The sequence below is a fragment of the Oxyura jamaicensis genome, chromosome 1 (genome assembly GCF_011077185.1).
Source record: "Oxyura jamaicensis isolate SHBP4307 breed ruddy duck chromosome 1, BPBGC_Ojam_1.0, whole genome shotgun sequence".
NCBI classification, from domain to species: Eukaryota; Metazoa; Chordata; class Aves; order Anseriformes; family Anatidae; genus Oxyura; species Oxyura jamaicensis.
The window spans coordinates 64243617-64257904 of record NC_048893.1 but is presented as its reverse complement, the minus strand read 5'-3'; the positions used below and the strand labels follow the sequence as shown (position 1 = coordinate 64257904).

At 46.2% G+C, this 14288-nt stretch overlaps 1 protein-coding gene across 37 annotated transcripts in view; it reads right to left on the bottom strand.

The window, feature by feature from the left end:
• Positions 1-524: 524 nt before the first annotated feature.
• CACNA1C (calcium voltage-gated channel subunit alpha1 C) overlaps positions 525-14288 on the bottom strand; it is a 436365-nt gene continuing 422601 nt past the window's right edge. For 35 of the 37 annotated variants that reach the window (XM_035345985.1, XM_035345991.1, XM_035346240.1 and 32 more), the window contains 7 exons: positions 13412-13764; positions 12491-12517; positions 10997-11125; positions 10440-10549; positions 8425-8528; positions 5332-5655; positions 525-5103 (listed from right to left, as the gene is read on the bottom strand). In XM_035345985.1, coding sequence (XP_035201876.1) covers positions 4807-5103; positions 5332-5655; positions 8425-8528; positions 10440-10549; positions 10997-11125; positions 12491-12517; positions 13412-13764 — 1344 coding nt within the window. In that variant the 3' untranslated portion in view covers positions 525-4806. The remainder of the gene's footprint in view (positions 5104-5331; positions 5656-8424; positions 8529-10439; positions 10550-10996; positions 11126-12490; positions 12518-13411; positions 13765-14288) is intronic. The other 2 variants (XM_035346220.1, XM_035346227.1) reach the window with 2 other exon arrangements.

Here is a 14288-nt window from a genome sequence, read left to right as displayed (position 1 = left end):
CTGAATCGAGCCCCATGCCCCTAAAGAAGGCCTGTTTTTTATGCTCAAGTGTTAACAGTTAAGTCAAGTTCCCCGTAGGGGGTGGGGGAAGAATGGAGGATTGAACTAGGACACTAAAGTCTATCTCAGAAGAGTTTATTTTTTATTTTTTTATTTTTTATATTTTTTATTTTGTTCCCCATTCCAGTGTGATGCTACTTCTCTGAAAGCAATTGGAGCCCAGTGTGTTTTCAGTACAGGACATCTCCCTCCGCTGTGCTTCTGCCCTCACCCACCCCATCTCAGGTGCTGTAGCAGCGAGGCCACGGTGGTTTCAGCTGTCCAGAAGCAAAGCAGCAACAGAGAGCAAAGCTCAACAGAGAGCAGACTGAGAACCCATTGGGAACCCCTTGGGCCCCAGGCTTGCTAACCCAGAATAACACTTTAATAACTTTGCAACATTCAAAAGAAGATAAAATAAACCCTGTGCAGCTATTTAAATTTATATTTCTTAGTCTTCTTTGGAGAAGAAAATAAATGCAAGATTTTTTTTTTTTTTTTTTCCTGGGCCTAGTTCTGTTTTCCACATTCTTTACATTGACGAAACTTCCCTGGCCACTAGTGCACTCTGTCCTTGTGTTAGCAAGATGGGAACTGGGGCTTCTGATGGCCAGGCATATTTTCCTCATACTCACTACAGATTTCATTATCAGAACTAACAAAATCTCACTGCTACCAGAAGCCCCTGACTGGATTCTGCTTATTTCAACATCTTTGTTGAGCTCCAGATTTCCCATTCAGTGTTTCCTCTCCCCCCCCTACCCCTGCCACCAGGACAGTCCCAACTGGACCGTGCGTGTTATCTCAGGAGACTCAGTTCTGTTTCAGGAGGGCTGCCTCACTTCAGCTCACCGGTTGGGGTTTCTCATCTAGACATACGAAGCAAGGCCTCCAACTTCATCTACAACACAGGGCAACAACCCCACAGGCTCGTGGTGCTGCCACCTTGTGCGATTGTGTCTGTGTGCAAACGTGCATACATTTCGTACAGCGATCTGAAACTATCAGGCAGAAAAGACACAGGAGCCTGGCTGAGACCCATACAACTGTTATATTGGCGTCAGTCTAAAGAAAGCAATGATACATTGCTTTGGAAATTATCAAGAAATGTAAAAAATGCATTTGCCCTTTTTTTGTTGTTGTTTTCGTCATCGTTGTCATAGTCATCGGGGGCAGGGTTCTGAGTCAGAAAACAAAGCAGAAATAGATGCGATTCTGTACATGGCGCCTCTCTGGCTGTCCCTCCGTGCTGGGGTGTGGTGGGCAGGGTGACAAACCAGGTTGGAGGACCCCTGCAGTAGCAGCAGCAGCATTGAAACCATCGTCATTCGTGTGTCCAGCTGAAAGAGGCAGATGATGCAGAAAAGGTCTGTGGATAACAAAACTCCAGCTCCGGACCGTGAGTTCCACTTTCTTCTCCATCACATCAGCCACACAGAATAAGGAAGAAAAAAGAAATGCACCTGGTGTGGCTGGCCCAGTGCTGCCTGGAATAATGAGCAGGAGTGATAAAGGGAGGAGGTTTGTTGTTTTGTAAGAAACGTCTTTAGTCTGCAGCGTACTCTTGCAAGTCAGAGATGCTCAGTGACAAACAGCAGATCATTTTCCCCATTCTTTTCTTTCCTTCCATGGTACTCCTTGGCCAGCGGTTCCTCCACAGCACAGTGATCGAACCCACCGTCGGCTCCCAGGGGAAAGGAAGGACGCTCCAGGAACTGCACCTGCCCCCCGGCCCTCCCACCGTCCCCAGACTCCACCTCACCTACCGGAGGCAGTAGCTCTTTGCTCAGGCCTGTCACAACGTGCACATTGGAAGTACCTCAAACGGAAAACAAAAACAAACAAGCAAACAAAAGCCACCCTCCCCGGAAAGAGGAATTTGGACAGCTGGCACCAGCAATTGCTGAATTTAACACCCGTCCCTCAGAACCACAAGGCATTGGCATGCTCGGCTAGCCAAGTTTTCCCCTCTGCAGGGCCCAAGCGATCCTCCAGCAGAGCAGGGATTGTCCCTGGCCACTGCTGGCTCTCACTCCTGAGGGAGTCACGGCTTTCCTTGGGAATGCACGGGGCACAATCCTTTCCACCCTTTTCCTCCCCCCCAGGAAAAATCCTAAAAGATTACACGCACTGTCAAACATCCAGAACACCCCTTGCCTTCGCTAATCTAGATCTGTACTTTGCTCATCAGGTGGGAGAGCACCTCTGCCTCCTCCTGGAAGTGTCCAGGGGGCTTTATAGCAGAAGAAAATGAGAAAGGGAGCCCTTACACTGCTTCCATTTTCAGGCACAGCATTATTTCCTGCCGTGCTAACTTTGGAGCACTGCAGCACTACCAACAGCCAGCTCTCAAAGGGATAGAAAAGAGACAGACTGACATCAGGTGGTTGATTTCTTCAGGGATTTCTTGCATTAGGACTTTGATGCCAGATTGTTGTTTAAATGGATTAATCTTTCCCTAGTTTAAAAGGATTTGTTTGTGAGACATCTTGAGGTGCTACTGGTCAGATCAAAGTAACACTGAAAAAAGCACACCATCAAAAATATGTTTCACTATTTCTGCTTTATGGCCCCAACGGAATCAAGAAATAAGCCCAAGGGCATTACAAAAATAACGTAATCAGCATATGCAATAAATGATGTTCTCAAACATCTGTGAAGCTCAAGATTGGAACGAAAGTTTAGCTCTGAGTCAGATCACACCTCCTAACTCAGCATTGATCTGCAAGTTTGTGAAACAACTTGAAAAGGGAGAAAAAACAGCAGTAGTCTAGACAGAAATCAGCTGCGTAAAATCTAATAATAGGTCCCTGTTTTTCAGTCTCTGTCACTGGTTAGGGCCATGCACCAACGTGAGTAAAATCAGGGGAGGTTCACGCTCAGTGGCAGGGAAATACGTCTGGGACACGCCGTGCCATCAGATGTTCTGTGACTTGGAGCCTGGTCCATAGGCTAAGGTCTGGGAAGAGGGAATGGGACCACAAAAAAAGTCACTTCACATCTGCTTCTTGACCTGAGGTCGGCCATTTTCATAAGCAACCATCCAGAGCTCCCTCCCTCACTTCCCCTGTGCTTTCAGTCCAGAATTAGGTAATTTTATTTTGCTAACGGTTCTGCTTTTCGCATTTTCTTATCCCAGGATTCTGTTCTGGTCCATCAGTATGAGCTATTTAATAACAGCAATTTGAAAGCAGGAATTTTTCCCCACTCCCTGAATTGCTGGTGCCAGCTGAACATGCAGGATGGATCTGCCAAACGGGCTTGGGGATCTTGCCACCCTCTAGTGGGAAGAGACCTTTAGAGAGACTGAGCAATAGGAAAGAGGACAAAGCCTGAATAAAATGTCCCGGTCTTGGGAAGAAAGATTCTCTACCAATAAAGTCATCGTGCATGTTTAAAGGGGGTGAGGAGGAAGGATAATGAACACAAGATATGCAAAATCAGTAACGTTCAACCTGTCAGTGGATTGCAGAATAGTTACTTACACCAGGTACACTTTGTTCATTGTACAAATTAAAAAAGGAAAAAAATAAAATAGTACCCCTTTTCCCCAACCACACGTAGAAAAGCACTTAAAAGTTCAAAGGTAAAGCTTGGCACATTCCAAATACGAAATGATTCACTTGACATGCAGCAAAATATACAAGAAGTGATTCTGGTTTTCGTTGTCTTTTTAAACAAACTTAATTCAATTCATTATATTTGCTTGGCACAATTGCAATTCATTTTAAAAAAATATTTGAAAAATACTGAAACTGACCTGAATTCAAGTATAACGGTTTCTTCAACAGAAACATTATCAATGCAATAAAACATCACACGGAATATATCGAAGCGTAACGCCTTCTGTTTTTTTTTTTTGTCCCCCCGCCCCCGTAATTTTTTGTCTATACAGTTTTAATGCCAACACGACTTACAATTGTATTTTTAAAATTAACATTATTGCATTGTTTTTGCATATCTTGTGGAACAGAAAATGCAAAGAGTTACTGATTCCCCTTTCAAAGCACAGACAGTGGCTTGTTTTCGCATCCGGATGGCCCCGGGTAGGGATGTCCCACGGCCCAAGCCGGCATGCGGAGAACTGCCTGACCTTACACACGCGTGTGCACGCTCGCTCGGCACTGCTCCCATGCTCACAGCCACTAAGCGTGGCACTAAGAGGAACCCAAACCGACCACTCGGATGTGCAAGACTACATCAAGTGCATTGCCTACTGCCGTTAAATTACAAAACAACAACAAAAAAAGGAGCTGCCGCTTGCGAGCAAATCAAGTTACAAACTCCCGGTGTACATAATGGTTGGTAAAACGCAGCTATCCTTATACTTCTACCGAATGCCAATGGAGAAAGAAAACCAAACCAAACCCAACCCAACCCGCTTTAAATAACACAAGCCGGCGGAGGGCGCGGCTTGGGAGTCCGTGCGCGGGGTGGGCGCGGGGCGTGCGAAGGAGCTGTACAGGCGTGGGGCGGCGTCCTGCCGGCCTGCGGGCAGGCTGCGGTCCTGCGGCAGGGACTGGGAAAAGGGGAGCTGCCTCTCCTCCTCCTCCTCCTGGCTCTTCCTTCACGGCCACGTGCCGGGGATATATCCGCTCCTGCAAAGCTCTCTGACACCACCCAACTCCGCGACTCGTCCCAACAGAAATGAATGAAGAACGCTGTTCCGGTTACTCCAGGTCACGAGAACAGTGAGGCACTTCTGAAACAAACCCATTAGGAACATTGAAACAAATAAAAAACCAGCATCGCTTCCAGCCCTGGCAACTACAGGCTGCTGATATAAATCCTGCTGTCCTTGAGCTCCTCCTGACTTTTTCTACAATCCGGGCTCTGCACCTCTTCCTCTTCCTCGCCTGCACTGTCCTGCCCTGCGTCCCTGCAGTTAACAAAAGGCAAGAGGTTGCCATTGGGGCTCTGCTTGCTGTTACCATTGAGAATGTTGTCTGCTGCATTTTCCATCTCTTCTATCGTCATGTCGCAGGCGTCTGCGAGCTCCTGGGTTGTGACCTCAATGAACTTTGGATCTTGAGCAAACTGCATCAGTCCTTCCGAAATCAAGACCTTCAAAAGGAGGCGGGGAACCAGAGACAAAGATGTGTTAGCACCGTGCACCGCTGGCCCTGTCAAGCCCCCATCGCGCACACCCCTCCACTTTATTCCTGGTGGTCCTCCTCCTCCTCCTCCATCTCTTTCTCTACCTACTCTTCTTCCCAGCCACCCTGCAGACCCCTGTGCCGAGGGGGGCTTCACCCCACGCCGCCCGTGTCCCTCCTGCTGCCGCAGCCTTACCGCTTCCACCAGGCTGCCGGCGCTGCCGTGAAACTGCCTGCTGCTCCCTGCGCTCTGGCTGGGGACGGTGAGAGAGACCGGCCTGGCTCTCCTTGGGCTGCTGCAGCCGGTGCCGTCGGGGAAGCCGGAGCTGCAGTGCACGGATGGGAAGCTGCTGTTGAGCTTCTCGCTGGACTCTGCCCCCTCGAGACGCAGCGTGGGGATGGCCTGCTGCGGCCAGCCGCGGCTGCAGGGCGTGGCGGGCGGCGTCGCACACAGCCGGGAGAATGTGGTGGGGGAATGGCTTCGCTGCAGGAGGGGGCTCAGGCCAGCCACCGCTAGCGCCTGCGGACACAGAGGAGCAAGGCGAGTGAGGGACGGCTCCTGCAGCAGGGCCGGAACCGCGAGGTGACGGAGGAACGACCTGAGAATGGCCTGGAGGGCCTCGAGGCCTGGGAAACTGCTCCTGGAGCACCTCGGATGTTTCCTGTGAACTCATTTCGCAAGGCTGTCTTTAAATGATGTCAGCTGAGCTCGTGCCTGAGCTCATGCCAAGCACCAGGCTGAAAACTCTCAAGGCCTTGGGCCCTGGTCCCACTGCCCTGGCGGGAGGGACACAGCCCTGTTCCCCACGGCCCTGCCAGAAACACCGCCTCTCCTCCAGCGGGTTCAGCAGCCATCCATGTGATTCCTTCTCCCACCCTTGCCACCACCTATACCACTAGCTCTTACTGCCAATTGCTGTTTTCTCTAAGTATCTGCTGTAGAACCTGAACGGATACCAGATGTGAATTTTATATGCCTGCAGTTGGTGATAACTGTAAATCCACCACTGGATTTTAAGGCATCTGCTGTTGGTGGGAGGATCAATATCTGATGACTATGCTTTAAGCCATCCACTCCTTCCCAAAATCATGCACACAACCTCTGAGTCATCCAGCCTCCCTTGATAACGTAAATTTCTCAAGAAGCCCCTTATTGCACAGGGCTGACCGGATGCCTCATTCATGGCAATTGCTGCCTTGTTCTGTAAGCAAAGCTATCAGAGTTGGGAGCTCATCTCACAGAGTTCATGGCTGTCTAATATGAGCAAAGAAATAAAGGTACAGAAAACACAAAAGTATGTGGATATGTTGCAGAGAATCATCTTGTTTGGGTTTGGTTGTCTCCCCGAGCTTCAGCTATCTAAAAGCTCTGTGTTTAGTCTCAGCTAACTATGCAGAGGGATACCAGCAAGCCTCTGGCCTCTTTTGGATACTTGAAAATGCTCTCTGGAAGATGAGACTTAGACAAGACTCACACTTGCCTTTTGGAGATGCTATTTCCCTGCTGACCACAATGAGACTTAGCTGACCAGTTGAACTAGACAGCTAATTTTAGATACTTGAAGTTCAGTGAAGCTCAATCCATCTGCCACTGAAATTCCGGGCAACCGCTATCAGCATGTTGTGCTGATTTCAGCGGCAGGTGAACAACAAAAGAATCAGCTGTTGGTCACCAATAAAGTCACCAAAATTTTCTCAGGAATTAGGTGTCTAACTCCTACCGAATTTCAATGATGAAGAAAGCCCTTAAAGTCAATCTATATAAGTCACACCCTGAGGCTGTGATGGCCTCAGCACATCCCTTAAACTGCTGGGACTTCAAGGAGAGCTTTAGATCTGTCAGGCAGGACAGCTGAACCAGTTTTTCAGCTTGTTGGTAGAAATACATACAAGGTGTTTATCCCAAATGTAAAATACTAGGAGGCTGAGAGAAGCTCACAGATATTGCTTCAAGCTTCGGCTGCATATATTTACATATCATTATGTACGAGTATTTCATGAGTATACCCCTTCAAGCTCTCCTGAGCACCTGAATCCATTATGCTTAGCAGAGGCAACCTTTCTGCTTTGTGTTCTCACTGGAAGCAGTGTTGTAGGCTGATGATTTTGTAAATGGACTGACACTGCTGGGTGTTGCCGGCCAGAGGCCAGATGCCTACTTCAGGGTAACCCTGCAGTCCAGCTTAATGATGCTGGGGTGGGTAGAACTCCGTCCCTCTAGGTTTGGGGCTGCATGGTGGGATGAGGAAGGGTGTAGCGACTCCATCCTCTTTGTACAGGTTGGAAGGAGGTGACTCTGCCGGCTGGGTGGGCTGAGAGGGTGGGAGTCACGTGTCCCCTCTGTCTGCACTGCCATGGGAGGGCAGGAGGTCTCAGGAGGGCCATTAGTGCTATGGGGATGGTGGGAAGTTGTTCACAGCTCCTGTCCCCCAGTACATTCACTGCTTGTCCCTGCCACAGCTGTAGCTCTGTGGATCACTGCTTTCTGGAGCTTGATCCTTACACTATAACTGGCTGCTGCTGCTGGGAATGGAGGTGAAAAAATGCAGAGAGTCTCAGGCGTGCTCATCTCTCACTCCTCCAGCTGCTATGACTTCTCACTCCTACCACCCCTGCCCTGTGGCACTTTCTGCCCCTGTGCCCCTGTCCTGCCCTGCTCTGGGGGATTGCATGGAGCAGGATGCCCTGTGTTGCAGGACTGGTGCTGCCACAGCACCTGTCTCTTTTATGGTGAAGTGGTGCCATCCAAATAAAAGACATAAATCTACTTTGGACTATGACAGCTGGTTAATCATCTAGATGTGTGCCGAAGCATACATTTGGTGGGCTGCTGGATGCAGTTATAAAGGGCTTAAGAGGCTGATTAATTACATGTAATCAGCTATTTTTTATATGATTAATTGCCGTTACTGGCTACCTTCAATTAACATAAAAGTAGACCCTGCACATTTTATTCAATGTGTACTACCATCAAAGCCAGTGCAATTGCACTTTAGAGTGCAATTTGAGTGGTTATTTTTATCCTATAGTCAGGTTTTTATTTTGCTCTTTCATGGACATCAGGAAATGATAACTCCAAAGGACACGTCCCTGTAGCATTCTTCTGGGAATGATAAAAATCCTACAATCAGGAGTGAGTGTGATGGCAAATACAATTTCTAAAAACTGGACCTTTGATATGGGTGAGAAGCTATCTCAAACGGCGTTTCAAGGTTGTCTGGGATGGAATGGGAGGAGAAAGTAGATTCTCAGTTGCATTGCCGTGCCCTTTGATGTTATTAATGCTTACCTGATGATGTACCAGATGTAAAGGCAGAACTGTCTTCTGCGAGACGTCTACGCCCTGGTTTTTCTGTCTTTTCAGACACTCTAAGTGAAAAGATGCTCTTCGACCTGAAACGCCAAACACAAACAACTACGTCCATCACTCATACTATGTTACAGGTAATCTGAGTTCAATTCCATTTAGTGCAGTCCTGCTGGAGAAACAGCAAAGAGACCCTAGACAGCTTGCCCTTTCCAAAGTACTTGTATTTGCAAAACTAGGTCGAATATTATGGACCAACCAACACTATCTTCCAAGCAAGTTGCGAGATAAAACTCTGGAAGATGATTTTTATTTTTCTCCCTTAAAAAATGGACCTAGCAGATATTGTGCAGCTGACTTCCCTCCTAAGCAGTGAAAGTGTTCTCAGACTTTTCTGTTCAGGTAAAGCCCTCGGCAGGGCTGATAAGGGCAAGCGAGGTGCTGGCACTGTACCTGGCTGTACCCAACATGCAGGAGGAGATGTTGGGTTGCTCAGGTGACATCGGCTTCCCACTTGTATGTGATCTGGGTCCTTAAGTGACAGACATACCACAGTTTTTGAGGCTGTGTCTATACCAGGATCAAGTGGAAATGAATTAATCAATGGTTGCATTCACTGGTAAATGGAGGCTTGGGTGTGGTGCTTTCAGAACTTTGGAAATGGAAGCAAAAAAGCTTTTAAAAAATAATTGGGAGGAACTATTGAAATATCTGCATTGTTTACTTGGTATGAAATTAATCTTCTGTAATTATGACAAATTTACTCTCTATAAAGGAATTTAAAAGTACTGCAAAGTATATTTATGAAAAATCGCAGTCTTTTCTTCTGAAGAATGGCAAATAAACACATTACTAAAGATAGAGCTGCATGGCACACTAAAATATTTTGTCTACTTCTTGATCCCATTGACATTTTTGTAACGTAAGAAAGAAAATTCAAATCCTGAAAATAGTAGGTACATTATTGATTTGTGGAGAAAAGGGTCTCTCAGGGAATGGAGGAAGTATCTGCTACAGAGCAGCGAACTGATGCCACAATGCAGATAAAAAGTATTTTCTCCATCTTGAGGAAAAAAAAAAAGATTATTACGTCACTCTATTAATATTCATTAAAATGTAGTTAATGCAGCATTGTGTCATGGGCTGACTGCAAATCTGACCTTCCAGATAGGTATAGGAATTCTCATTGCCTAATATTTTAAGTGTTGGAATGAAGTAAATGCTTTTAACATACTCAATTGTATAAACACCTTGAAGAGGATTTAAGAGGTTTTAAGACAAGTCTCACTTTAAACAACACACTGTGTAGACTGTCACTGCTTATTTTGTAAAAATCAACACCTTATATACAGGATTCTTTTTAGTTTGTCCCCCAAATGTCCTTTTTTTTTTTTTTTTTTTTTTTTCCCACAGGAAAAAGGATGAAAAGTTTGTCCTGATACCTTCATAAAATCTTGTAATTCATGGTTTCCACCTGAGCATACTTGCTCACTTGAAACACTTGAAAATCTCCAGGTACAGTCAGAGCAGAAAGCAAATTTGCATTGTGCTGGCTTAATCTGAAATTCACAGTTTTCCTCGTAGCAGAGAAAAGAGACAACCTCTCCTTTTTCCCCGCTGCACACACACAGAACAGAACACCATATACCCAAGGCTAGTCAATATGGTGACTCCCTGGTGATTGTTTGGAGAGCCTACAGCGCTCTAATAAACTCCCCTAATCAACACACAGGCTTAATCAAACAGATCACACGGACTATCCAAACAACCAGAGATTATCCAAACAGCCACAGATTCATCTACTGACTGAGCATGAAGTCAGTAGAGTCACCTGCCTGATCAGGATTGCATGCACACCATGGGATTCCTGGTTTCATGAGCTAAATGCAGCAAGCACCAGCACCCAGGCCCTCACACACTGGGATTTCTCCAGCAGGATGTGAGAACTCAGTCAAGGCAAAGGAGAGCACAGCCCACAAGTCACATGGGGATGTTACCTAGTGCTGAAGAGCACAGAAACCCTTTCTTTGGAGAGTGCCGGGTGTCCTCTCCTTTGTTGTTTTCTGGTGGCGTAAGTTGTCTGTTTTCATCGTCTTGGTATGAAAGCCTGGAAAGGAGAGAACACAGGGATTCTAGTAAAGCAGTTCATATTGGACAGAATAACCCCTCTTCCAGCAGGAAAGCCAAGAAGATCATGCTACTGAGCTTGATAATGGGTCCAGGAGAAGCAACTGAGACCACGAGACAGGAGCTCTGTGAACGTTAGGTGGTAGAAGTGAATGTGGGGTGGGGACTGCACATCCAGATTTGTCATTCAGAGAAGCAAAATCCTAGGCAAAAGATCTCCCTTCCATTTCCCCCCCCCCTCAGGGTTGTATTTTTTTTTTTTTTTTTTTTTTTTTCCCATTATTTTCAGATGTTTGAGTTGTCTGACTAAAGTGTTCTGGCCTTATCCCATAAATTGATTTTTTTGTAGCGACATGTCACCTTTTCCCACCTCTCCCCCTTAACTCAAGAACCACCCAAACACCTTGACTAAAGCTGCAAAGCTCACATTTCAGTAGAGAGCAGACTTGGTTCACTACAGTACTCAATGTCTTCATTCAAATTTTCATCATAAGTCTCATCCTGAGACACTTCCTCTTGGCAAACAATTGCCAGCTGGCTGTCTCTGGAACTGGAGCTAATGAGCAAAAAAGACAAATCAAGACACAGAGATGGTAAAGAAAATCTGTTATAGAGACAAGAATGACAGGCTCCATCTGTCTTGGTTTATTACAATGTTGAAGAGGTATCATAGAAAAATCAATGACTGAACAGAACTGCAGAGTTCACAAATACAAAAGCAACAACCATTGTCTGTGCCCTCTTTCAAAGGAAATTTCTTATCAATGTTGAATAATAGTGGAAACATATTACTGTCGTTTGTGACTGTATATACTCTATAAATGTGCACATCACAGTGCCAACTTTCCCAAAGTTGTGAACTTGAGGTAAAACCTGAGATGGGCTCTTAGAAATACATCTGTTTTTTCTTGTTGCAAAAGCCTCGGTTACAGATTTCAAAGAGAAGCTTTCACGACACTGATAGTACTCTCTCAGCTCTGTGTAGTATGGCCTCTGCCTCCTAAATCCTTTATTCTGCACCATCTTTCCCTTCTGTTTCCTGTTCGTGCTCTCATTCCTGGTCATTCCTTTCTGTGTTTTCCACTTCTTGTCCCTTTTTTCTCATAATTAACTTCAGCGTGCTTCTGCTGCATTCATCTGTTCAAACTCAGGCATGACAGCCCTTATTTCCCTGCTTGCCTTCTCCTTGCCCCTCTGGTTCAAGTCTCAGCCCTCAGAATTCACTTCATTATGAATTTCTGTTTTCTGAGAAGTCGAGTGAAAACTGAAGGTAGCACGAATCTTTAAAATACTGACATGGAGGTATTACAGTCAGTTTGTTACTTGCATCCACAGAAGAAAGCAGTGTGACAGATTTTTTTTTTTTTTTTAATCTTTCAGGGACTTGATAGGAAACATTATTTTCTCATTTGGTTCAGGCAAAAAGCACCAGGAGGAGTGTGTATATGCACAGTACAAAACAGTCTGAAGGACAGGGCTGGAGTGACCTTCCTGCTGAGATGGGAGACAAGTAAAACTGCTAAGCTGCAAGGTGAAGAACTCACCACATGGCAGCTCTCCCTTTTCAGCAATCCGTGTTTAGCCAAAACATTTTTTTGGTGAGCATGCCAGGGTGTACTGCTCTGTGCTGTGACCAGAGAGTGCCTAAATGTGTGAACCCAGCTAGAAACTCTAAAAAAAACACCACAAATCAAGAAACCAGATAGAAACAGTCTGTGCATTGCTATCTGCCAACGGGCTGAAAAGCCCTAAACTGGGAATATGTCCTGGAGATGTCATGGCAATCATTAAAACTCTTTTCCAGCTTACTGACACCAAAAAGAAGAGCTTATCTTCAGCATTAATTGGGATTTGGACTTTCAATGGGACGAACAATGGGTCTACACCCAGAGAGTGTTAGAGCACGAGAGAGAACACATACCGTCCCAGTGTTTCGTAGTAATGCGTCCTAATTCGAGGAAGGTGCCCAAGGAAGCAAGGAGAGAAAAGAACACCATGTTAACAGTGTCACAACAGCATGAATCAGCATGTGGGGGACAGATGATAACACAGTGTGTTATCAACGATTCCTGCAGCCTCCCTAAGGATGGCAGGAAATAAACAGCTATTGGTTTGTGTACTTGACTAATGTGTACTGCACCCACTGAATTTCCTCCATCTGATTGCCATATTCTGTCCTACCCTGGAGCAGCATTTGTCCACCTTTTCACATTGCTCACTGTCTGCATTGGAAACAAATTTCCAGTTCAATCCTGCTTTTACTGAAAGGGTTAAAAAATATTGTGCTGATAAAAGTGATATTCCTCTTGTATTAGTCATCTATGTGTAGACAGCCTGAAGGATGTCAAGAGAAGGGGATTTTCTTTGCTTTACGTGGTATTGCATGTGCGAAAGCCTTGCCCCCCTTCTCCCAGCAAGCCTTATGTGACCTTCTTATGGATGTGACGCACTAAATGAAAAATGCTGACTTCCACAGAACTCTCAGTTGGGCTCTTAGAGACAAAATGCTTTTCCTTTCAATTGCCAGTTGATAAAACCTGTGGTTAAGAGAGGCTATAAGGCTTCCTTTGGCCCTTATAAAGGTTTCTTCATGACAAAGCCCAAATAAATTAAGAATGCTGGTCTGTGAGGGTGCTGTGCACTTCTTTGCAGTGGTTGGTGGATGCATATCTGCCACACTGTGGGCTTTGGCACAAGCGGAGAACCAAAAGGCTCGGTCCAGGCTGCAGGCAGGGCAATATCTGGTGGGTGACTTTAGCTAGGCAGCAGCGCTTTGGTGTTTGCATGCACCAAAACTGGTCCCTCCCTGGTCCCTCAGCCCATGCTCTGCTGTGAAGCTTACCTTTTGGAAGGTAGTTTCCAAGGAGCTTCCTGCACACGGATGGTGGGTGACAATGGGGCCCCGTGGCCTTCCACTGTGCTGACAGTGCTGGGGTAGCTGGGCGGGCTGGGGAAGCGGCACAGGGCAGTGTTGTTGGCATTGTTGATGTTGGCATTGGAGCCTGAAGATGAGTAGCTGCTGGGAGTGAAGGTGGAGTCCACCAGCTTCTCGTGAGATGGAGACTCGGTGTCTCCCTGGTTGTTGCCAGACTTATTGATGTGCAGAGGTCGCTGGGTGGTGAATGTCTGGGGGAATGCACTCCTGCCATCACTTTGGTAGTAGCTGACATGGTTTCCGAACAGGCCTCCGGCTCTCTGTCAGAGAAACAGAAACATTTTTTTCCCCTTTGTCAGTATGAAGGTATGTGGGGTGTTCCCTGTAGAGACTGTTGAGGGAAAGGAAATGTGAGAACCAAAAGTGTGCACTATGGACTGGTGCTCTCTCTGCCAGAAAATGCAGAGTCTGTCAGAGAGACTAGGTACAGGCAGGCTGTGAAAGCTTCATCTTTCTAAGATATTTCAGAGGACTGGCCTTAAAGAAATGAACAAGTGGATAGGTGAGACAAAGGTGTCCAAATACCACCAGCCCTGGGAGTGTATGACTGGGTAAGGTGTCAAGAACTAGGTTACTGCTCTCTGGTCTTCACAGTGCAGTTGCAAAACATTATCTTGACATAAGAGGGAATTTGAGAAGAGCACCAGAAACTATTAATCACCTGGAGGAACAAATGAAGAAAGATTTAATGAGCCAGTTATCTACTGTTTGGATGATGAGTTATGAGAAGGACAGACAGCATCTTTCTGTAAATGATTTGAAGGAGAGAAATGCCAAAGGAGAT